This window comes from Taudactylus pleione, unplaced genomic scaffold (genome assembly GCF_031769625.1).
Source record: "Taudactylus pleione unplaced genomic scaffold, aTauple2 ptg000053l, whole genome shotgun sequence".
Classification (NCBI taxonomy): Eukaryota; Metazoa; Chordata; class Amphibia; order Anura; family Myobatrachidae; genus Taudactylus; species Taudactylus pleione.
Window position 1 is genome coordinate 32,395,110 of NW_028284455.1, and position 25,898 is coordinate 32,421,007.

General features: G+C 40.4%; 1 protein-coding gene across 7 annotated transcripts in view; it reads left to right on the forward strand.

The window, feature by feature from the left end:
* Positions 1-25,898, forward strand: part of ANO10 (anoctamin 10) — a 319,184-nt gene that overhangs the window by 76,295 nt on the left and 216,991 nt on the right. For all 7 annotated transcript variants that reach the window (XM_088463625.1, XM_088463672.1, XM_088463666.1 and 4 more), the window contains exons 5-9: positions 2,608-2,727; positions 5,308-5,877; positions 9,277-9,332; positions 13,614-13,688; positions 19,011-19,193. In XM_088463625.1, the coding sequence (XP_088319751.1) occupies positions 2,608-2,727; positions 5,308-5,877; positions 9,277-9,332; positions 13,614-13,688; positions 19,011-19,193 (1,004 nt within the window). The remainder of the gene's footprint in view (positions 1-2,607; positions 2,728-5,307; positions 5,878-9,276; positions 9,333-13,613; positions 13,689-19,010; positions 19,194-25,898) is intronic.

Consider the following 25,898-nt stretch of genomic DNA (forward strand, 5'->3'; position numbering starts at 1 on the left):
ATGTGATCTTGTTTTTTTATATTTGTCACTAGGTGGCATTGCAGTATGGATTGTGCACTAATAACAAGAATTGCTCACCTGCTGTCTGGAATGCAGGTCCTTTATCTTATCTCAGAATGGCTTGTTATTTCATTCTAGTTTCATTAAGAGATATTTTTAAGAATTTAGCCCAGTAGCCAAGTTCAATATTTAATTTAAGAACCAAGTGATTTATTAATTATACTTTGTCCACTTTAGACTTTGTTTGTGGAAATTGTATGAGAACTCCTGGTACAAGAAGAGTTTGATGATTCAACAAAATGATTTCCCTGAGGGGCCAGGGGCCACAGCTGTGTTTTTTTTTTTTTCCATTTAATACATATTCTAACTTGCAGAATTGCCTCATTTTAAGGTGCAGGTCAGCACAGTCTATTTAACTGCATGTTTTGTACCTTGTTAAAATGAAACTAAAGACCTTTTTCTTCTATAGAAACTTCGTGTTCCCCGTGCTAAATTGCTTTGTGATGGCTGCTTCTGCAAAGAAAAACAAAGTATCTCTCCTAGGGGTCTATGTATTAATAATCGCAGAACTGCTGTGATTATTACAGATCCATATCGCAGGGGATATCTTACTTTTTAATGAAACTATCCCCAGTACGTACAAAGGGGAACTCGCAGGGACAGCGATTACCGCAAATGTTGTCCCTGCGAGTTATATCCCTGGCATATTGTAGAAGTCTTTCACAAAAGTGAAAAACCTCTCCCATGGATGCTGACACTGCGCATGCGCAGAGTGTCAGGTTCCACCGTCTGCCAGTTTCTCCTGCTCACAAGCCTCCTTAGGCTTAAAGCAGTTTATACCATCTGAAGACGGTCTACACTACTTGGGCCAAACTCAGAAACGCTTTGCTTTTTTGGAGTTTGGTACATAGGGGTCAGATCTTTCCAGGAAATCTCCTGCCTTGTGCTATTAGTACATAGCTACAAATCATAAAACTATGAAGAACCTGCATTTTCTACATAATTTTTTGAAGAAAACTTGAGTATAACTTGATCCCCTAGTCTGATGCCAGGGGGGGGGGGGGAAGTGCCCTGGGAGCCAGATTTGATGAGGTGCCGAGACAGGTGGAGACAAAAAGCATGATACCTGTGATGAGTTGGAAGCATGCCGAACGGTGGGGGTAGGCCAGGGCCGGGTTAAGGGGTGGGCACAGGGGAAGTGTACTCTCTCAGGGGCTCCCCCACCCGGAGCTCCATCCGACCCATCTTTAGCTGATCTCCAGTCTGTTGGACTAATCAGCCGGGTGCAAGCTTTGAAAGACCGGGATCACCCGTCACGCGTGCTGAAGAACAGTGTGGGAGGAGTCAGCTGCTGCCTTAAGGAATAGCAAAGAGAAGATCCAGGTAGGTGGTCTTGGGGGGAGGGATATCACAAATGCAGGCTGCTGCCGAGATATAGGGAGTAGAGGCTACTGCAGTGATATGGGAAGGGGGAGGGGGCAGACTGATGCAGAGATACCTGGGGGGGTTCTGAGAGGACAGGTAATTATGGTGGGAGGGGGTACCAAATTACTGCTTGCCCCGGGTGACAAAAATCCTAGTTTCGGCCCTGCCGTAGTCATGTGATGGCAGAAAATACATAGTCATTTGATGGAGAAAATACAAGGCTCATGCTACAAAGGTTTCAAAGCCTTTCTGGGTTGGGTACGGGATGCCAGCACTCAGGATCCCAGCGTTCAAAATCCAGATGCCAGCATCCTGACCCGAGATACAATGCCAACACCTACCGGTAAGTAGGCTACCTCTAACCTTACCCCTAAACCTAATGCCCTCCCCCTAGTGCCTAACCCTAACCCTAGAATAGATTATCCGATGCTGTTTCCTCGGACGCAGCTTGGATAAGTAATGCACACAGTAGGCATGACGCCTCCTGCTGCATTACCATAATTGTAAGGACGGAATTGCAAAGCTGCCTGCATGCTGCTTGTTAATAAATTGCTCTGTTAGAAACACAAGGCACGGGTGGCTATAATAGGATTATTTTAAACCTGCCTCTGTTGGTTTTTGCAACCTAATGGTATATGGCTGTCGCTCCGACCACAAATCATCTTTTTTATCATAATTAAAGATGGTATACAAGTAGGTTTATCATTAGCAGTAGTATCTTATCACTGCTATTTACCAAACAAATAAAACCAGGCAGCTGAGTATAGACTCTACGGTGTAAATTTACTAAAGTGAGAGTTTTTAGAAGTGAGTTTTAAAAGTGATGTTGCCCATAGCATCCAATCAGATTCTAGCTATTATCTTCTAGAAGGTGCTAGTTAAATGTTAAGTAGAATCTGATTGGTTGCTATGGGCAACATCACTTCTAAAACTCACTTCTAAAAACTCTCGCTTTAGTAAATTTACCCCTACATATCGCTTTGCCAGGGCAAACCTGTGTGAGCTAGTTTCAGTTCCACTTAGCAGAAATAAATATTTTTGCTTTTAAATGTTGAATCAATACAGGGATACATTATTATACAGTTTATGTAGTTTAAGAGGTAAAACATATATTTACAGTTTTAAATTACACTATTAATTCCAACTATTACTTTCACTTTTATGTTGTTGGTTTTTTTTTAGTCAGAAGAATGCAGACCAGTGGTGTATTAATTCAGGTGTTTCCACTTCATGACAAAGAAGACTTGAAGCGACTTACTTATCAGTGGTACCGCCAAATCAAGATTGGCTTCCAACCTATAGGTAAGAGAACACATTCCTCTTCTATCCTACCAACCAGAAATCTCCAGTTTTACTGTCTAAGATGGGCTTTTCGTGGCCCCATTCATCCCGACAACCTCAATAGACTGAAATAAATAGAGTATGCAGATAAAAACATATTTATTACATATATGCTTAGTGAACACTTTAGTAACCTGTACTGCAGCTTTTAATTAAAATATCTAATCAGCTAATTACGTGGCAGGAACGCAAGGCATAAAAGCATGAAGACATGGTCAAGATGTAAACTTTGATCATTGAATGATTGTTGGTGCTAGACAGGGTCATTTGAGTATCTCAGAAACTGCTGGTCTCATGGTATTTTCATGCACAGAAGTGTGTAGAGTTTACAGAGAGTGCCAGTCCTTTGGGCAAAATTCTTGATTAATGGAAGAGATCAAACAAGAATGACCAGACTGGTTTAAGGTGACAGAAAGGCGACTCTAACTGACATAGCCATGCATTACAACAGTGGTATGCAGAAGAGCATCTCTGAATACACCGTACGTTGCTCCTTGAAGTGGACGGGCTGCAAGAGCAGAAGGGCTCACCGGCTTCCTCTCCTGCCAGCTAAGAACAGGAAACTGAGGCTACAGTGTGATATTTGTATGATCAGAAAAAGGTTGCCTGGTCTGACAAATCTAATTTTCTGCTGCAACCTGCAGATGGTATGGTCAGAATTTGTTGTACACAACATGAATCTATATATCTATCCTACCTTATTGCAATGGTACAGCATGGAGGTTGGCATGTAATGGTGTGGGGAATGTTTTCTTAGCACACACTAGGCCCTTTATCAATTGAGCATTGTTTAAATGCCACAGCAGACCTAAGTATTATGCTGACCATGTGCATCCCTTTATGGCCACAGTTTAAACATCTTCTAATGGCTACTGGCAGCAGGATAACACACCATGTCACAAAGTACACGTCATCTCAAGCCAGAGTTGCCTACCTTTGCAGATCTCTTCCTGGGAGAAGCCCGGGTAAGAGAAGCAGGAGGGGGTCGATGGGGGCGGGGCCTGATGATTCACGTCATTAAGCCCCACCCCCTCATGGTAAAATTGACACGATTGGCTATAATTTGCATAGGGGCGGGTCCAAATTACGTGATTCATGAAGAATCATGTTTTAAGCCCTGCCCCCTACACTGAGACCCCCAATCGCTGTGGGTATTCTCATTCTGCCCACTTCACTAGGAAGTGGGCAGAATGCGGGAGAAATGTCTACTCTTCCGGGGGTGCGGGGGGTTACCTGAAAAATCGTGAGTCTCCAGTGAAAACTGGGAGGGTAGGAATATAGGAATAAATGTCTCAAGCTGGTTCCCCAAACATGACAACAAGTTCATGTATGCCTAATGTCCCCACAGTAACTAGATCTCCATCCACTAGAGCATCTTTGGAATACGCTGCAACGGCAGATTTGCTGCATGAATGTGCAGGGTCCATATCTGCAGCAACTGTGTGAGACTGTGGAGCAGATTTTTTTTTAATTCAGGTTGTTCTGAAAGCAAAGTGAGGGTTACCCAGTATTAAAAGGTGTACCCTATAAAGTGCTCACTTAGTGTATGTTGCCTTCTTCATGTAAACACCTGCGGGTCAATTGAATTAGGTGCAGGCAGAGGGAAGTGCTGTTGCAACGGTAAGGAAATGCCAGCAAAGGCACCTCATCTCGCCCCATCTCACCCTGGACTGGCAAATTTTTGTAAGCAGCCAGAGGCTGCCATTAGTGCCGCTTATGTGTGCACTTGCTCGCCGTGTGAGCCCAATTGATTCGGCCCCTATTTCTAAGAAGTACCCTTTTATTTTAATATTTATGCTCATTAAAAATGTTTTGGCGGTCAGCTAGAATAATCAGTACCGTCCAGCTTTCATTTTGTTTAGCTCATGAACATAGAACATTTCTTTATCTAACACATTTTAGATAATATTACCGATGGATAGTGACGTCTCATATCCCACCGTAGGATATTGTTTTGTGTAAAATATGTGAAATGATTTGAAATTAATATCTTGGCATGTTTAATTGTTAAAGATTAAATTTGTTTTTACTTTGAAAATGGGGGAACAAGATTAGTGCCGATAATATAAGTAACTTGCTGCCTAATTTAACATTTTAGACCGGCTAAGTCACCTGAAATAAATAACTTAGTGTTTGCTACATTTTATTTATTAGTCTCAGAGTAGTAATTGTGAGCTTGCTGTACTGAGGCACCTTGGAGTAGGAGTCAAACAACCAAGAGAGTGGACAATATTCATGTACAGATGTTTATTTATTCAAGTCATAGATCACCCAGTAATTTGGCTTTTAAAGTTTATATTTACCCTTTTTTAATAAACATTTTTTAAAGATTATATACTAACCTAATGTTTTGTACTGATGTCCTTGTTGTGTGGAAAGATACAGTACAAAGCTATTTCAAGAATGTTAATAGAATATTCTGCTATGAAGTTATGGAAACCCTACTGTAGTCTGAGGATAACAAATTTGTATGTACAGTATTACACCAATCCTTTCTATATATTGTTAATTTCACTTATTTATAATCATTCTAAATTGCAGATGATATCCGACGTTACTTTGGAGACCCTATCGGAATATACTTTGGTTTCTTAGAGTACTTCACTATGGCTTTAATTCCGATGGCTATTCTTGGCGTACCCTATTATTTTTTTGCATGGGAGGACTATGACAAATATGTGATCTTTGCTACATTCAACCTGGTATGGTCAACCGTTATCCTGGAAGTCTGGAAGCGCTACAACTCCACCATGACCTACCGATGGGGCACACTGGTAATGAAGAGGGAGTTTGAGGAACCCAGACCTGGCTTTCATGGTGTACTGGGCATTAATCCTGTTACAGGAAAAAAGGAACCTACCTACTCCAGCTTGAAGAGGCAGTTGCGGATGTATCTGGTCTCTGTGCCATTTGTGTGCCTTAGCCTGTACTTCTCCATTTATGTCATGATGATTTACTTTGACTTGGAAGAGTGGGCCATTAACTACAATGGGGAGCAACAAACGACTTTAAGCAGTCTTATGCTGTATGTGCCAAGCATCATTTATGCAGTAGTGATAGAGATCATGAATCGTATATACCGATATGCTGCAGAATACCTAACAAGATATGGTAAGATTTTACTTTTTAGCTTTTTAGTTTTTTTTAATTACAAAACAATATGTGTAAAATAAATTCTTGACATATGTGTATAAAAAAGTGCAATGCCGCTTTTGCTGCTAGATAATCTTTTTTTAAGACAGTGGCTAGGTTCTCTGACAGGTGGACTAAACTGTTGCAAGAGAAATTGTAGAGGATGGCACAGGTGAGAACAATTTATGTACAGATGTATGTATGTATGTATTTATGTATGTACAGAGAGATGGGTAAAGGCATAAGAAAGAAAAATAGAGAGTTGTGTACTTTGTCCAGTTCAATCTGAGGTGAGGTTACTGTTTTACTGTAAGAAGTCTATTATGTACATTCCTCTATTATATACATATTATATACATTCCTCTATTGTTTGACTCATTGCATTGGCGTGTGGATTATATATATATTTCCTCCACATCACCAATATACGGTATGTTTCTAATGCTGGGCATACACTGGCAGATAAAAAGCCTGCCAGACCGACAGGCATTTTATCTGGCAGTCTGACATATGGGCATACATTGTGAGGAATGTCACAGTGTATGGCACCCGATATCTGCACACCTCCCCTAGGTAGGAGACATTTCCCCGTTTCTTCCCTGTGAAAGGCCAGGGGAAATGTCCGTTGGTTGGCTGTAGCGCTGCATACACTGCCCGATATGTCCGATTCTTAAGTGACAAAATATCACATCGGACAGACATGTTGGACAACATGCCCGACCGATTGATATTTTCAGATCGGTCGTACACATACTGTACACAGTACAATTATCTGGTTGATTCGCTGATATTATACCCAGCATAAGGCTGGATGCACACTTAAATGATGAATTGGCCAGCCGCCTGACTGCCCGACCTATCCAGCGATTTGGTAAGTATTCTGCATTACAAAAATTTTGCATATACACTTACAAATCCGCAACTCGGCATGCCTGGCCACAGGAACCGTTAGTTACATCATTGTTGGTGGCTCCTGTGGCCAGTGTATGGGTCAGTCGGCTGTCGCCCATACACACAGAAAGATGTACCCATGTATCTGCAAGATATATCGGTATCTACCATGCTGCAGGGCTGACACGATATGTTTGTGAACGACAATGATGTACTTAGCAATATATATATCATTTGAGTCAATGTACTTAGCGATATATCATTCATCATCTGTAAGAGCGATATATCACTTAGTGTGTGCACCCAGCTAAAGAGACTTGAAGAAGGGAAATGCTAGTATCAACCTGTAGCATTCAAAAGTTATCCAAATTAGACCAACCTGTATCCAATGAGAGCATTACAGGGTTGGCAGGTATAACCAACCCTGTAGTCAGTCAGCATTAAAAAGTTCACATAACTAAACCAGAACATTTGAAGGTTCACGCAGAGAGCCATATACCACACATTTAGCCTATCATATAATGCAAATGTGCACAGGGCTAGTGGGAAGACCACCCTGAGGGACAACCTTCACCTACAGCCCCAGCTCCTTTTAGATATATACAACCAGTCTGACTGCTATTAAATACGCTAGAACTGGGGCAACTGGTGAAACTGCGGTTAACATGATCGAGCAGTTCTGTCTGCATCCTATTATCGCACACTGGAGGAGGAGAAATAGGGAATGCTGATGGGAGGAGGCGATATGTGTAGTCAACACCACATGTTCTCACTCTTTAATCCACAGCAAAAATTCCTGATCTTGACTGACCAGGTTCATGCACTGTTTGGTTGTGATAATTATTAATTAGCGGCCATTTGTTTATTTGTGGTCTGGTGCATTTGGGTGAGAATAAGTGGGGAAGTCTGCAAGGACTTCTGTAGTACGTATGGGATCTGAGGGCATAATGATGGGTTTAGGGTAATAGATATCTTTTATAAAGGTTAGAGGGCCACACATGTGCTCCTTTGAAGTGCACTAGGTTTCCCATCATTACTGTAGCCAGAGCATTAGAAACATCACATTAATAGAGTTAATGGAACCAACTGTTGCAGGAAACAAAAAAACCCCAAAATAATAATAAAATATATATATATATAATCAAATGTTCTGACTGATTCACTAACTGACTGATCAACGCCAAGCCCAAATCCCTGGAGCTAGAGTATATATAGAGTATGATGTAGGTGCGCACAAGGAAGGGATTTTTTCTAAATTCGACTCCTAAGGGGGTGAAATGGACTGAAATGTTTCCTCCCCCCCCTGTGCAATGTTCTGCCTTACAGTCTCATTGTGGCTGTAGCACAGTTCATATTCAAACACCAACTGTCATCCCAAGTGCTGCCAAACATAACTGGCAGTTGGTGTGGCTCCCCTAGTTGAATAGTGAGGGAAGAGAATATGTTACTACAGAGGTGAGAGAGGGAAATGTGTCTCGATTAGGGGTTTTGTCACATCAATTGCGACAAAGACGTATTTTTTAGCCAAAAAAGACGCTTGGCACAAGCTGAGTCGCAAGGGACCTGGCTCGCTGAGAAGGACTGTTTGGCGCGACTGTGGCAAGAGTGTATGAGGACATATCTGTGTTCATGAGAGAAGCACAATGTGAATGGCATGGCAGTATAATATAGCACAGTGACTGAAAGTAAAAGCAAACTAGTAAATGTCAATACTGCTCCATTCTTTAGTGTAAAAGAAAGTACAGCAAGTGCTGATCACAGTTGGATGGAATGTTGAACATTCAGTCCTCAAAAACCTGGCTGTATGGCAGCTATTGAAAGAACAAATGTTTACTTCTCTTTGTATACTTTGTCCTTTGAAGATCTATTGCCTCCCTGACAGCTGACAATATATTGTATGTGCTCTACGCATTCATAGAGTGTACTCCTGCAGAATGTGTTCTGTTCTATCTAATGTAAAATGTAAATTATTGTCAGATTTTTAATTCAAGTTATTGACCAGTTTGTGAGCGCTGCTACCACACACAGTATCTCATTATGAAAGTGTTCCCAGATGAAATACATGCTGATGAAGGGAAAATAAACTAAGATATAAAGATCACCTCATACAAGCAATATATTTTGTTCAAAATTGGCACTTGAACCTGAAGATAACAGCAGCGATAGCATCCTTGGTGTATTGTAAACATAATGCAATAGAAAATGATGATCGTAGATATAATCTAAAAAAGCATGGCGCTCTGAGGATGGGTATAGTAAGAAAGCCATTACATAGCGTTGCAGTCTGATTTGCTGAAATAAACATCTGTAATGTCTTTCGTGACTTCATAAGTCCTGTGAATGCCATGCCTTTTGGATATTCTGTGTATTTATATTCCATTTGCCTTAATGTCCTCCTCTTGCACAGTTCCCTCTTGCATTGGCGAGTATATATATATATATATATATATATATATATATATAAATGTGTTTACTTTTTTTTTGCAGAAAATCATAGATTAGAGTCATCATATCAGAACCACCTAGTGCTGAAAGTCCTAGTGGTAAGTGGTACTGTAATTATCTAATTTTTTCTTGTTCAAACACATTTTTCCTTCAACATTACAATAAATGTCTGGCAGTGATAATTAACATTTCAATTGTAGAAGCACGAACACTGTCTAGAAAAAAACAGACCGTTAAAGTGAAAATGATGCAATTCACTGTAATATCATAAAATATTCAGATGAAAATATTGGTGAAACACATTTGCTGGTTTAGAACAGCTGTAAGAAGTGATAGTTATAGACCTCTAGATACTGTAGGTCTCTAAGGCATATGGAGACCAGGGCAGACCTTTCCTCAAATAATGCTAAATTATAAATCCTAAAATAGAAGCATTTCCATACTTGTTCCATTATGGATAATTATAATTAGTTAATAAAACTCTCCCAGACTTCAAACAAATGTCTATATTAGTCTTTCTTTTGGAAGGGAGGCTTCAAGTGAATCCATGTGGAAAATAAAGGATTGTTTTCCCTAAACAGCTAAAATGTAGGGGATACCATGAATCCAAATGTGGAGGATGTTTTTGCATGCTGCTGTTAAGATTTTCTTTCACTCATAGATATCCTAGTGCCCTCTGGAATGGTGCCATATATTGCCCACTCAGGAGTCAAAGGCTCATCATTTTCTAATTCCTCCATTGCAAACCTTCAGACTAGGACCCAAAAAATTATAAAGGGAAAGAAAGAGCAAAAGAGGTGGGGAAAGGAAAAGGGCAACATATGAGAGAGTTGGGGAAAAAATGATACATACTATTCCGGAAGCAAAAGAACACATAACTGAGCGAGATCTTAAGAAACGTAGCAGTGATATGGGAGCACTGCTTAGCAGATATATAGCTTTCTGGTGCCAACAGCAAAACTTAATAGGGAAGTCCCCCATCCACAACCAAAGGTATGAATATATATGCACAGTAGTGATTGTTTAGTGGTCCACTAGGCTCATAACTAGACCCAGTTGCTCCAGATATTATAAGTATCCAACAGTTAGTGCACTGTGTTGTGAAGTAGCCCCAGACAGAGTCATATTGCTGTTAGTGCACACTGCAGGAGAGGCAGGTTTTTCTACAACATGTAGAGTGTATGGGCTATCTAAGTAAAAATTATCCTGTCCGCTGATAGCGTAGCTCAATGATCTGGGATGTGAAGTAGACTCCAGTGATGATCTGATCCCCAACTTGGGGCTAATGGAATTAGCCGCGAAAAGTGCCATCTGGCGAAAAGCGGATCGAATTTGCCTTAATTGTCTATTTTGATGCAATGTTTTCTCCATGCCCGTCCCCACTTTTCACCCTATTCAATTGTAAAACACGCAAAAACACGGACAGGCGAATGTTCTCCAAAATGAAATTAGTGAAAAGGACCTCTTTTTTGGGGAAATCAATCTGTACCCCATAAAAAGCTTCAGTGACCCTGGGAATCAATATAGAATAGTAGTAGTAGCCCTAATGTATTTAGTGAACTTATTTTGTTGCAGTGGGTTGTTATATGCATATTTGCTTGTGTGTGGAAAAATGATAGGAAACAATGTTTTTTTCTGAAAAATAAGTACCAAGGTTAATTTTGGGGTACCTGGAAATGGGTACTAGTATATTTTGATGTCTCTAAAATGAAGATTTAAAAAAACTCAAAAATACACCTGCTGCAGCCTCCTGCAATCCCAAAAACACCTGTCCCAACTATATAGCCCCACAAAGTACCAGGCCCCCCACTTTTTTTTCAATTTTCCAACACTTACAGTATGTCATTTCCACCCCAAAAATGACATGTCTTTTTTGGGCTGAATAAGATATTTTTTTTTAGCCATATTTGTCATTAGGGGGGTGTCCAAAGCGTTCTGAAGCAAGTCCCCACATTTGTACCCCAAAATATGGATTTTACACTTCTTTTCTCATGCTTTTTGCTGGAGAAACTTTTTCACCTTCTTTTGCCTATGGAGTTTTCGCGTAACATAGAAATATAGAATTTGTCGGCAGATAAGGACCACTTGGCCCATCTAGTCTGCGTAGGCGAAGCTCCGGGGAATTGAATATGGAGATACTTTGAAAACAGGCGAAAAGTGCAAATCGAAGAAAACTTTTCTGCAAACGGCACTTTTTGCGGTTAATTGAATACAGCCCTTGGTTGAAAAACTCTGTTATTGGACAAAATGCACTTAGGGCTGTATTCAGTTAGCGGCGAAAAGTCAGAATCCGCGGAAAAGTATCGCGGATGACGTCATTTCAGCAGGCGGAAAGTTTCCGCCGTATTCAATTGCAAAGACTTTTCGCGTCAATGCAATGTAATAGGCGGAAAATAGTGCAGAATTGTGGTTTTGGGGTGCAAAGGTGCGGAAACCACTCTGCACCCTTGGAACAGCCCCCCGAAGGATAACTGCGTAAAAAAAGAAAAGAGGAACACCCCAAAAATGACTTTGAAAATGGGGGCGAAAAAGTACAAAGTGGGAGTACACAAATAAAAAGTAGATTTTAGGGGGGTCTGCAAGTATGGGGTAGGTGTTTTTTTTTTATTGCAGGTGCATGCTGAAAGTGCGCTTTTGATGTCCCTTAAAACTTCCCTTTAGCGAATTTAAACCATGCTTGCACCCATTTTCAAGAACCCTAAATCTGACAGGACTACTTATTTTCTCCAAAAAAAACTTGCTTAATGCTATTCTTCAACACTCGTGCACTTAAGTACCCCAAATAGCTTCAGGGAGGCTAATCAGGAACATCTATACTGATCCCCAATGTTAGTGCACTTTTTGGGGGGTGTTAGGCTGATTTCCCCATCTCTAACAGCACTTTTCGCCTGTTCGAGTATTGTCGGGACGCGTGTTTCACGTCCTTTTGAATTGAATACGGCGAATTGAGGGGGCGCGCACGAAAACTTTTCGCATCCAAAACACGCGATGTAGGCGAAAAGTCCGGCAGGTGGAAAAGTATCGCGGGTGCGAAACTAATTGAATACGGCCCTTAGATGTGGATGGATTGTGCTTTGCGTTGGGCAGGTAACCAAACTTGCAGCCATCACTTATGCTCTGCCTGCCAGGTGTCTTCAGTTTTCCCAGTATTATTTGGCAGTAGGTGATATGAAAAGAGATGACACGTTTGATTCCTTTTCTTCCATTATCTCTTCTGAATTAGATCAGTTTGATTGTGTTCATTTAGCTGTCAGACCCCTAACAGCTGACCATGTGATTGTAAGACAACCGCAGACATAAACCAAGTGGTAATTTTCCACCCACATTTACCAGCTTCCGCAATAATTATATACATCTTCAAGCATCAGGCTCTTTTCAGGTCCTCAGATGGGCAGTGTCAGTATAGCATTCTCCTATTCCTTACTTTACACCTTTAGTGAGACCTTCTCTCAACACTTCCTTTAGACATTACTAATATATATAGCCTAGCAGTATCTCACATGTAAGCTCAGGCCTGAGTCTATATTTGACTTGACTGCCATACCCAACCTGTTTAAAAGATGAATAAAATAAATAAAAATAAAAGGGCAGTCATTCTTCTCCCCAAATACCTGAGCAGCACCTCTGCTGCGACTTTTCATTTCTACTCTATCTTTCACTTTCAGCTTTTGCCCTGGTACTTACCATTCAAGGGGTGGCAGGGAGAGCCCCAGTTCTATTCACTACTGGGCTGCTTGTCCCTTGGAGAGAATCCCTGACCAGGGTTAATTCAGTTCTGGTTGCACAGTTTGAGAGGTACCCCACACTATGGCACTCTAATATACAGTGATCAGCCTTGCCTGGTATAGCCTGATGCAGATTGTTGCATGTGCAGGGGGGCACTACACATTCTTTATCAGTGACTAACCCAGACTGATACCGGTTACTTTCATCGGGTCCTCTCCCTATGTAGATGCTGATTGCACAGTCTGTGATGTCAGCATTTAATAAAAGCTTAGAGCATCTCTGACGGGAGAGTTCTATGGAATTTAGTGTGCCCCTGGCATTGGACCCTACAGTTCTGTTAGCTAGCAGTTAGGTTGTACTATAAATTTATTTTGTATTATCTTTTAATGATTTCTCTTCTAATAACCCATTAATGCAACAAATGTAAGAACAGTATAAACCCCAGTTCATGACAATTAGGCTTATTGAACACTTTTTATCAATACTGTGTAAGGGCTGAAACACTTTTTTATATTTAATTGTGTTCTTTGCATTAGCCTGATGATGCACCTAATTGAAAATATTCTTGTATAAAAGAATGCATTTGCTTATTAATGTGAGAATAATGTCATTGCTCATCTGAATTCTATTAATCATCTCCTTTTATTTTCCAGTTCAATAGCGTAAATTGCTTTGCATCACTGTTCTACATAGCCTTTGTCATGACTGATTTAAAACTGTTACGCCAGGTAAGTGCATTGTGTAGACATTTGCTTGTTCAGTTTGTAGCTTTGGTGAACTTACAGTGTGACAACTAATTCTCCCGACATTCCCAGGGAACAGTGACCTGTACAGCTTTTTCTTAAGTAAGTTCCTGCATAGTTTCTGCAGGGAAGACTGTCTCAAAAGTATGAGAAGTACAAGTTTAAGATTTGTTTATCAAAGCTGTTGCTCATAGACAGATACATAAGGTAATGCTCCTATACTGTAGAAAGGGCTGAATCTGGATTAAATCTTGTAATTAAAATTTCACGTCATTAAGCATAACAAAGTAAATGCTCTTTTGTGATTTCACTTGTCTACCTTTATGCAGCTGCTCAGACTTTTGGTATTATAAGTTTACCAATGGGAGGAGTTGTAGATCTGCAGCATTTTAAAGGACCCTTAATGTTTTAAGGGTGTGATTCATCATCTTACGTATTTGCAACTACATACAAAGATCGGACGAATTGTTCAGTACTGTTCATGCGTATGCACCTCACTACACGTGTACTGAGATTACGCACACAGATAGGAATCCATTGCAGAGTGAGTGACAGGCCGTCAGTGTTTGGGAGTAGTGACGGGGGAGTGGTTGGAGAAATGCCGGTGTGCCTGTCTTGTTTGAACGCCCTTGCGTGGGTGTGCATAAATTAGCCACTGCGATTGCCTACGCAGCTTTTGTACTCACTGCGTGCGACTCGACTTGCAGTTTCTGCGACTGGTCAGACCTGCTGTAATTGTGCATGACGGACCGATGTGCTACGATGTTACTGATGTATACGCAGGACTGCGAGGAATTACGCATGTGGGAAAGCAGCAGTGGGCATCTCTATGCTGGCTGAGCGGTGGCAGACATTAGCATATTTTCGCAACTGCATTGCGTGCGATAACGCAGGTGCGAACGCAATTGCGATCCATACTGAATCAGGCCCTAAATTAATCATAATGTACTAGCAAACAATAACTTTGTATGTGACATCACAGAACAATGTTTGCTTTAGTGCTACTTTTATTACTTCTTATGTCCCTTTACGTCACAGTAATCTTAACTTGAAATAGAAACTTGTTATTGTCTTAAGTAATATGAGAGTAACCAACATAAATGTATAAATAACTGAGAATGATATATAATATTATCCTGATGCTGTTTCACTGTCAAACTTGCACTAGACCTAGAAATGCTAGTTACTGATTGGTTGTTGTAATTCAGTGCAATTTGTGCACCTAATTGCTGTATTATTACATTAATTTTATGGACCGCTCAAGCTACGATACATTGTATTCAAAGTACTATAGAGAGGGGATATAAAACATATTATGAAAATTAATGAATAAATTAGATCAGTGGTTCCCAAACTTCAATCACGTCACCCTAGAGTATCAGATTTTCTTTTTCACGGCACCCCTAGGCCAAAAGGTTCTTATTGAGAAATTCTGATTTTTGCTTACCTGTCATCCTTAGGTTCAGTGATGTGGTGGTAGACAGGGTTCTACTTCTGTTTGTCCACATATTTTATAATTGATTATTATTAATTTGATTTGGTCCTGGACCTCCAACCTGTGGCAACCCTGCAAGTCCCCCGCAGAACCCCAGGGTGCCACGGCACCCAGTGTGGTAACCACTGAATAAGATAATAGTCTTTATTAATAGTACATTTTATTCAATATATGAAAAGTGGTAGTTCTCGTGTATTTGGCAGCTCTGCTACATGTGTGGCAATAGCCAGTGATTGCTGAGGATGCCATGGTACTGTGTCTAGCTCAGTGAAAACACCTCAGCTGCTTAGCTCTGTGCAATGCTGGGTCTCTCCAATGAGATCACCTTGCTGTGTGTACTGTATATCGCTTACACAACAAAAATGCACCACTTAAAATAACTATCTACAGTGTGTGCTTTTACACAGTCAGCTGCTTCACTGGCAGGCTTAACATTTCCACTGATCCTCCCTGTAAGAGCTATTCATCACCAGTAATAGGAACATAACTAGAACCATGCATTTTTTCCTCTGCAGGGACATCAAGCGTAATTGTCTTAAAGTGACTCTAATGCTATATATTTTTTCCTCTTATTTATCTAATATAAATATGGAAGAATTAATACATGCAAATATTTTTTTTATAGGACTTTACCTAGTTTTTACTGGTGCTTGTTAATCAGATTGCAGAGCCCATCACTGAGTACAGTTGCCATTAATTGTCTTCTCTTAAGTATAATGCTTTTTCTCTTCTCCCAAATCTCTCTTAATGGGGGACTGGTCATTTCATAATACAATAGCTCGGTATATTGGCTTTAGACAAGAGATGCAGTATACAGTATGTGATGTCATTAGAAGAACAGTATGCTGTCATTGTGGGAGTGCTAAGCTTGGAAAGGGGACAGAAGCCATAAGTATACTCAGAGCCTACATACTGTAGATGGATAACCCAAAACTGAATTAGCATATACATTATTCTGTGTGAAGAACAATTAATTAAATTATTATTTTTAGGTTACAGTCTTGTTAATAGAAAAAAACTCTCACTTTTAAAAAAAATTATACCATTAAAGTATTTTAATCATCTCACACAACAAAATGAATATGGCATACTAAGCAGCCCATCACAGTTGATGTTTCTAGAAACAGATTAATTCTAAATGTAATATTTCAATGGGTATTTTATTGATTCATGTTTCTTCTCATAACATAAAAATGTCTCATCTGACATCGGTCTATGTGATAATACAGGTCTCATTTACTGTAATGGGCATCAGCTTAAATAACTGCATGGGAATAAAGTGTATAGAAGGTTGTTAATTTGATCTGCTCTTGTTGATAGGAACAATAATTAATACCATTGATGTGTAAGGGTATTTTACAATGAATTACATCTGCTCTTTGTTCTTGTCCTGGCTACACACACTAGGGGGAGCTGCTCACATAGCCTTCATACCATTTACACATTCACACCCATATCCTTGTACTTGAGATGATTTCTAACCATTGCAGTACACTTAATTCTGTATACATTGCCATGGATACAGTACTGTTCTCCCAGTAATTCATAATAAATTACTGCCAAGCACTTTTATTATATACATACATAGCCGTCATGATTAATGGGAATGTTTATACACACACAACATTCCGGATGGATTTCATTCAAACAATGATGGCTTAAATTTATTTGAAGGGAGAACAGGTTTTAATTAAAGTTTCCCTTAGTGCTGTGTTTTTTTTTCTCTAACAGGCAACTGAAAGTTATGTCATTGGCTTAGTTTTTCTAATTCTTTTAAGTGGTTCATTATTCCTTTATTTGACATTTTTTTTCTAACATGGCAAATTAAAATCTATCCGGCTTGGCCAAAAAAGTTTTTTTCTTTTATTCTATTTCAAACACATTAGTTAAAATTAAATGTGGTTGTATATGATTGTATGTATGTATATACAGGATTGTAGGTTTCTTCACGCAGATCATCAGACAGTAACTACTATGGGTCCACACGTTTTGTAAGAGGGGACACACCTTTTTCAAACACGGGTGTCAAGATTGGGGAGGTACGTGGCTAACAGCCCCCATAAATGCATTATATACATTTTTTTTGACGTGCAGTGGAGCGCCATTGCAGTAAGTGACATCATCATTTACTAGTGCAACAATGTCACTCTTTTGCGGCTTCGTCCCAGGTTCTCCACCTGTACAGATTAACCGGGGGAGAAGGAATTTATTATGCCAAACAATGAATAAAGGGGTTTGTACGACATCAGAAGTGTCATTGCTTTCAGCAAGACAGTCTTCCCTCATGGGGGGTGCAATACATAAAGCAAGCGCATAGATGGGTACAGATGGGTCCACATACATCTAGCCTCCTCGTGCGTTAAACAGCCCTTCTAGTCGCGCCTTGCTGTGTTGTGACATGGTAGAGCCAAGCATTTTTTCGTGCGTCTTTTTACCTTCAAATTTGTCTTATTCGCACAACGATGCAAATAGATAGCACAAGCAGCTTCTGCTGATTAAAATGATATGCTTTCTCTGCGTCTGCGGGTGTATCTGCATGCAAAATGCTATGTTACAGTGTCAGAGGCTGTAACACTGTAACGGCCCTGAGCGTCAGAACTAGGCCATGCAGTAATGAAAGAAGGTGGCATGGTCTGATGAATGTTTTCTTTTACATCATATGGACATCCGGGTGCCTAGTTTACCTGGGGAAGAGATGGCACCAGGATGCACTATGGAAAGAAGGAAAGTCAGCAGAGGCATTGCGTTGCTCTGGGCAAAGTTCTGCTGGGAAACCTTTGGCCCTCGCATTCATGTAAATATTACTTTGACATGTACCACCTACCTAAACATTGTTGCAGACCAATTACACCCCTTCATGGCAACGGTATTCCCTGATGGCAGTGGCCTCTTTCATCAGGATGTTTGCACGCTACAAAAATTGTTCAGGAATATTTTGAGGAATTTGACACAGTTCAAGGTGTTGACTTCTACTCCAAACTCCTCAGATCTCAATCCAATTAAGCATCTATGAGATGTGCTGTAAAAACCAGTACAAGCCATGGAGGCCTACATCGCAAATTACAGGACTTAAAAGATCTGCTGCTAACGTCTTGGTGGCAGATACCACAGGACACCTTCAGAGGCCCTGTAGCGTCCATGCCTCAATGGGTCAGAGCTGTTTGGCGGCACAAGCAGGACCTACACAGTATTATGCAGTTGGTTTTAATATTATGCTTGATGGGTGTATGTAATACCCCTTTTACACTGCAGATAAAACATGGCTTATTGCCAGGTTAACCTGGGTTTCTGCTCGGTGTAAAAGGGGCCAGGGATGGATTCCCGGGTCGAGTGACCCGGCAATCCAACCCAGGTAGCTTTCAGGGTCTAACACAGGAATGACCAGTGTAACCCTGCAGTGTAAACGGTCCCGTTTACAGCATGGGGAGATCCGGATTTCCCGGTGCTTGAAGATGATGTCATCTCCAAGCACCGACAATAGAGTTTCACTGCACTCGGGTGCAGTGTGAACAGCGCCGAACCGGGAATAACCCGAATCAGCACCACAGTGTGAAATGGGTATGTCCCGTGTCTGACCCAGTTTTGAACCAGATCCTGTGTCAGACCCAGAACACAAGTGTAAAAGGGCTATGAGATGGAACATGGTGTCTGTGTCTAGGGCATTATCCATGCGCTGCAGAGACTACTTACTTTTTTCCCCCTTTCAGTTTTCCTTGCTTTCTGGATAAAAGTTTACTTGTATTATATCTGTATTTATATATTTTTTACTTTATCTTTTGTATTACTTTCTTGCTTTTTTTTTTATTGTGCAGAGTTTGGCAACACTTCTCATCACCTCTCAGATCCTTAACCAGTTTGTGGAGGCTGTCCTTCCTTACTGGATGCAGAAGAGACATAATAAACAAATAAAAAAGAAAGTCAAAACATTAAAGGTGGACACAGAATTCACTTTATTGGAGCAAGTTCACTTGGAAAAAGAAATGAATGTGTACTTAGTAAGTACTGCTGTGGTATGGTTAGTATACATGTAGTGTAACATGGTTTGCAGGAGACTGAATGATAACACTTTAGATTAGCTCTGGTTTTTATTTGCTTTTCTCAAAATAGTTAATTATATCAATATATTTCTTCTTTGTGTATTGTATGTTCAGTACACACTGTACAATGCAAGACAAAAAGTAACTAAACTAAGATGCCTGGGGAAATAAAGAACTATTAGAAGCCGTCTGACTAAATCCTGGCGTCTAAATACTGACGCGGGACTAATGACAGGCGTCGAAATCCTGACGCCCGTCGGAATCTGAACAGACAGCTTCCCGAACAAAGGTAAGTCGGGCAGTATTAGCACTTAGCCGCAGGGGGGTGGGTAAGGTTTAAGGACCCCCGGGGGGGACTTAAAGTTAGGGTGTGGGGAGGGGGGTTAGGTTTAGGCACCCCTAGGGGGAGGATAGGGTTAGGCATCACCCTGGGAGAGTTAGGTTTATAGTGCGGGGAGGGGGGGATTAGGTTTAGGCAACCCTGGGAGGAGGTTTGGCACCAGCTCGGGGGGGGAGGGTAGGGTTAAGCATCACTAAAGAGGGTTTAGAGGGGGAGAGGGTAGGGTTAGGGTACTTACCAGCCCCAGTCTGGATCTTCAGCGCTTTCACTTGCGGCGTCTGGATTTAGTCAGACGGCTTCCCGGCCGTTGGCATATCATACCCAACCCGTATATAGGGCCTGTTTCAGAGTTATAGAACAAATATCACTGCGCTAAGCTCCTAGAGATGAATAAATGAGAATATAAATAGTACCAAAATGATCTGCTTCCTATTTAGGCATACAGGAGGTTTGTATATCAATATATATATTTGTATGTATGTGTTCATTCATATATGTATTTATACTTATTTATTTTTATTATCTCTATTATTTTTATTTTATTTATTTATTTTTGCTTATTTCTAATTTTTATTACACTTTATTTTATGTATTCGTTTATCACCTGTTCTTATGTTTTATATTTGTTGTAAGACGCACATCATTAAACCTATTCATTGCAAAACTTAAGAAAATCATTGTACTAAGCTATGGGTATATCACCGAGGTTTAGTATTATTATAATAATTCATTGGTATTAGAATTCTCAACGCCATACACAGGAGGCTTGTATAATATAGTTCATATGGAAACACATATGGTCATGTTGTTTGTTTATTTTTATTATTTTTATTTTAGATTATTTTTATTGTATATTGACATTAACATGATTATATATATATATATATATATATATATCATATTTAATTTTTTATTTTTATCTGTTGATTTCTATGTTTTAATGTGTATTAGACTAGATTTCCCATCTAGAGAGGGTATGTGTATGATTTTGATTAATGACTCAATTAAACAACAACCAATAATTGAATCAGAGATGGGGGATAAAAGCCGGGAGAAGGAGCTCTCAAATTCAATCTTGAAAAAGTTCCCAGCCAGTAAGGACCAAAACGCGTTACCTGTCTACCTGAGCTCCACTTAGTACTACCAAGGTGACTTTCTAGTGGATGATTGCGCTGCAGACGAGGGGGGCAGATCGTGAGCGTCTTCTTACCTATTTGAATTAATTTTGCGCGGAGGACTATTTCATACAGCACGGCAGCTGTTTCCAGTGTTTCCGACATAGCGTCCGATCACTGAAGACCGTAACTAAATACCGTGGAGCCGTTACACTGAATTCAGCTTTACCGTTTGACCAGGACATTATACTATCATACCTGGAAGGGTAAATATTTTTCATCTTTTCCACATTGGAGCACCTAAGCATTATTTCATACTTGACTGGGACGCCAGTGTAAAGTAATGGGAACATTTGGACATTATTTTATTGCAACTGAAACATTTTTTTCTTATGGTACCAGTCTCGTATTAATTGCTCTGATTACTACACTGATTTTGATTGGTTACTATGCACATTTGGCAACATAGCACTTTTATATATGGGAGATATGCATGTGCTACATTGTATTTATTAATTGTTACCACATGGATGCGATTTATTCATGAATGGGCCTATTTGTGTGATTGTGTAACAGATGTTACATTTATCTACTGACTAATATGTTTATGTATTAATAAATATTTATTGATATACAAGCCTCCTGTATGCCTACATGGGAAGCAGATCATTGTGGTACTATTTATATTCTCATTTATTCATCTCTAAGAACTTAGCACAGTGATATTTGTTCTATTAAACTGCTTCTAAATATAAGCCCTCACCCGGATTAAATCACATGCTGCAAAGTTCATTTTGATTTGTTGTAATTTTTATTTTTCTTGAAAATCATTTTTAGACACCAGTGCCAGGAGTGACTGATTTATTCCGTATTTTTGTGTACTGTTTCAGAGTTGCAAACTACTGCACACCCACTGTGACTTTGTACGCAGTGGCTGTGCAATAATATGCTAATGCCGCAAGAGGCATCTTTTCTAAATAGAGGGCTCCTGCCGGTTTCTGTGATTCGCTGCTGCACCCAAAGATGCAGCATCCGATCACTCTATATATACATCGGTCATCAGAGTAACCTTCAGGTTACTCAGGATGGCCAGTGTTTTCACGCAGCTGTGTTTTCTGGGACGCTACCTGACTCCGCCCCCTAATGCACTGTGAGCTTGCAGGAGATCTGCACATGCATAGAGCTTTTATTATTATTATTATTATTATTATTAACAGTTTCTTATATAGCGCACCATATTCCGTTGCGCTTTACAATTGTAAACATTAATAGAACAAAACTGGGTAATAGACAGATATATAGGTAGGAAGGCCCTGCTCGCAAGCTTACAATCTATAGGGAAATAGGCATTGATACACAAGGATAGGTGCTATATATTGCATTTTGGGCCAGCCAGAATGCACAGTTTCTTGGTGGGCTGCATGATCCATTTACACCGTAATGTCGGCCAAATGTCATGAGGATGTGAGAGAAAGACGGTGTGTGAGGTTGTGTGTGGACTGTGAAAGGGGATGTATTAACATATGGAGGCTATGAAGGTTATGTGGGTGGTTCTGGGATCTGATGAGCTTGCCTGAAGAGGTGAGTTTTCAGGGATCGCTTGAAGGATTGGAGACTAGAGGAAAGTCGTATTGTGCGTGGTAAGGCATTCCATAGAGTGGGTCCAGCCCGAAGAAAGTCCTGTAACCGTGAATGGGAGCAAGTAATGCGTGGGGATGAGAGACGCAGATCTTGTGCTGAGCGGAGAGGTCGGGTAGGGAGATATTTTGAAATGAGTGAAGAGATGTATGTTGGTGTGGTTTGGTTAATAGCCTTATGTGTAAGTAAGAATATTTTGTATTGAATACGGTAGAAAACTGGCAACCAATGGAGGGACTGACAGAGCGGGGCAGCAGACGATGAACGTTTGGCAAGGAAGATCAGCCTTGCAGCTGCATTCATAATTGATTGTAATGGTGATAGCCTGTTTTTGGGAAGACCAGTAAGGAGGCTATTGCAATAGTCAATACGGGAAATAATAAGTGCATGGATTACAGTTTTTGCAGTCTTGTGTGAGATATGGTCGAATTTTGGATATGTTTTTTAGATGTATGTAACATGATTTTGAGACAGATTGAATGTGGGGAACAAAGGACAGTTCAGAGTCAAGGATGACACCAAGGCAGCGAGCTTGTGGGGCAGGGTGGATTGTCGAGTTGTCAACAGTGATAGAGAGATCAGGTTGGTAACTGTTATTGGCTGGTGGAAATATAATTAATTCTGTTTTCGAAATATTAAGTTTCAGGTGGCGAGATGACATCCAAGATGAAATTGCAGAAAGACATTCAGTGACACGGACCAGTACAGTTGGTGATAAATCTGGGGAAGATAGGTAGATTTGAGTATCATCTGCATACAAATGGTACTGAAATCCAAAAGAGCTGATTAGTTTGCTAAGAGAGGAGGTATAGATTGAGAATAACAGAGGCCCTAAGACAGACCCTTGTGGTACTCCAACTGATAGAGGTAATGAAGAGGAGGCAGAATCAGAAAAACGAACAGTAAAACAGCGATCAGATAGGTAGGAAGAGAACCAAGAAAGAGTTGTGTCCTTAAGACCTAGGGATTGTAGTGTTTGTATGAGAAGAGAGTGGTCAACAGTGTCAAAAGCAGCAGAGAGATCTAGAAGAATTAGGAGTGAGTAATGGCCTTTAGCCTTGGCAGTGACCAGATCATTTACTACCTTAGTCAGTGCTGTCTCTGTGGAGTGTTGGGAACGGAAGCCGGACTGAAGTGGGTCCAATAAGTTATGTGAGTTAAGAAAGTGTGTGAGGCGGGTGTAGACAAGTCTCTCAAGTAGCTTGGAGGAGCTGGGAGATAGGACGGTAATTTGAGAGAGTGTTGGGGTCAGAGTTTTTTTTTTTCAGAATAGGAGTAATCACTGCATGCTTGAACAGTGATGGAAAGTTGCCAGTAGAGAGAAAGATTACAGATTTTAGTTAGGGTTGGGATAAGCACAGGAGACAGAGCTTTACTGATTTGTGAGGGTAAAGGATCTAGAGTAGAGGTAATAGAGTAGAAGGATGAGAAGAGGGAAGATACTTCATCTTCATTTGTGAGATCAAATGAAGAGAATGTGCCAGAGGATTCAGGTAAGGAATTGAGCAAGTCGCTAGCTGAAGAAGAGCATACCATTTCATTTCGGATCTCATCAATCTTGTCCCTAAAATAGGAAGCAAAATCTTGCGCACAGATAGTAGCAGGTGGTTTGGGTGAAGGAGGGGTAAGAAGCAGTTTAAAAGTATTAAAAAGTCGCTTGGGGTTAGAGGCTTGAGCAGAGATAAGAGATTGGAAATATGTTTGTTTGGCAGTGTCCAGAGCAGCACGATAAGAGTTGTAGATAGTCTTATATGTGAGGAAGTCAGTTGGAGTACGAGACTTTCGCCACTGACGGTCAACTTTACGCGAGAGTTTTTGTAGATGCCTTGTTAGGTTAGAATGCCACGGTTGACGTCTAACTCTACGTGGTGTGTGATGGGTAGCTGGAGCTACTTCATCGAGAACTTTTTCTAGAATCTGGTTTAGGTGTGATGCCGCAGTCTCAGGAGAAGTGAATGCAGAAATAGGTGAGAGTTGTTGTTGTAGAGAGGTAGATAGTTGTTGAAAGTTAATAGCATTAATATTTCTGTGGGTTTTAGGTTGAGGTTTGGTCAATTTCAAGGACGTTGATGTAATGGAGGAGAGTGTGCAGGTGATAAGGTTGTGATCTGAGAGAGGGAAAGGAGCATTAGTGAAATCAGAAACTGAGCATAGTCGAGTGAATACAAGATCAAGGCAGTGGCCCTCCTGATGAGTGGCAGAGTCAGTCCATTGGGAGAGGCCAAGAGATGAGGTTAGAGCGAGTAGTCTGGAGGCATGAAGAGATTGTGGACTGTCAATGGGGATATTGAAATCACCCATAACGATGGTGGAGATGTCTGATGATAGGAAGTGAGGGAGCCAGGCAGAAAAATGTTCCAGAAATTGTTGAGGTGGCCCAGGTGGGCGATAGGTAACAGCAACTCACACAGAGAAAGGGGTGAAAGTCCTGATACAGTGTAAATGTGAGTGAAGGTACCTGTGGGAGAACTGTGTATGTAACAGATTGGGAGAGTAATATTCCTACCCCAGCTCCTTTACAATTACCAGGCCTGGAGGTGTGTGAGAAGTGTAGGTTACCATATGAAAGTGCAGCAGGAGAGACAGTGTCTGATTGTGTGAGCCATGTTTCTGTTATTGCCAGAAGGTTGAGGTTAGTTGAAATAAAGAGGTCATGGATGGATGTTAGTTTGTTGCAGACAGAGCGTGCATTCCATAAGGCACATTCTAGTGACTTGGAGAGTAAAGGGAGGCATGCAATGTTTATGAAGTTAGCTGGATTTATAGCTCGTTGTGGGTGTGGCATGTTTGTTGGGCCTGGATTTGGTGATATGTCACCAGCTAATAGAAGCAGAAGGAGAGAGATATAAATATATTGGTGGGATTTGTATGATAGATGTTTATGGCGACAGGTTGTGGATGTCATTGTCAATTTAAAAGCTCATGTGTGTTTGAGAAGATTAATGAGGTAGCAATATGTACAGAAGGATGCGCTTCATGGAGAGTAAAGGATGTAGTAACTTTAGAGATGATTCCATGTAGTGAGATAAGAAATAGAAGTTTGTGAAGCATTTTTTTCTCCTAATATAAAAAACACAAAGTTAAGTAATGGTTTTGTAATTACCTGGTAATAGATGTTGTTCAATGTTTTTCAACTGTTTTTTTTAACTGTTCAGAAAGCACACTTGATTTTAACCACACTTAATGCATAACCACACCAAGCTGCCCTCATCAAGCTGCCCTAAGACTGGAGCTTCAAACACTGGAGTTGTACACAAACCATCTGGTTTACGTAGAACTCTGAAGCAGGCCCATAGTTTCTTGATTTATAATAATTATTATAATAATACTATAAAAAAAATAGTTTTTATTTTTGATATAAAAAGTAGGAACATTCACTTTAGTTTAGTAATGAGGTGAAGGTAAAGGGTTTTTAAACCTTCATATGACTTTATTTATTTGTTCCAGCTTCCTTCCGCGGTTCTTTGTCTAATTATATATATGCACAAGTTATTTTGTTGGTTGTTTTTTTTTGTTACCCACAGAGCTGTTTTCTGAATACAATTTCATCCAATGCAACTTCAGTGACAT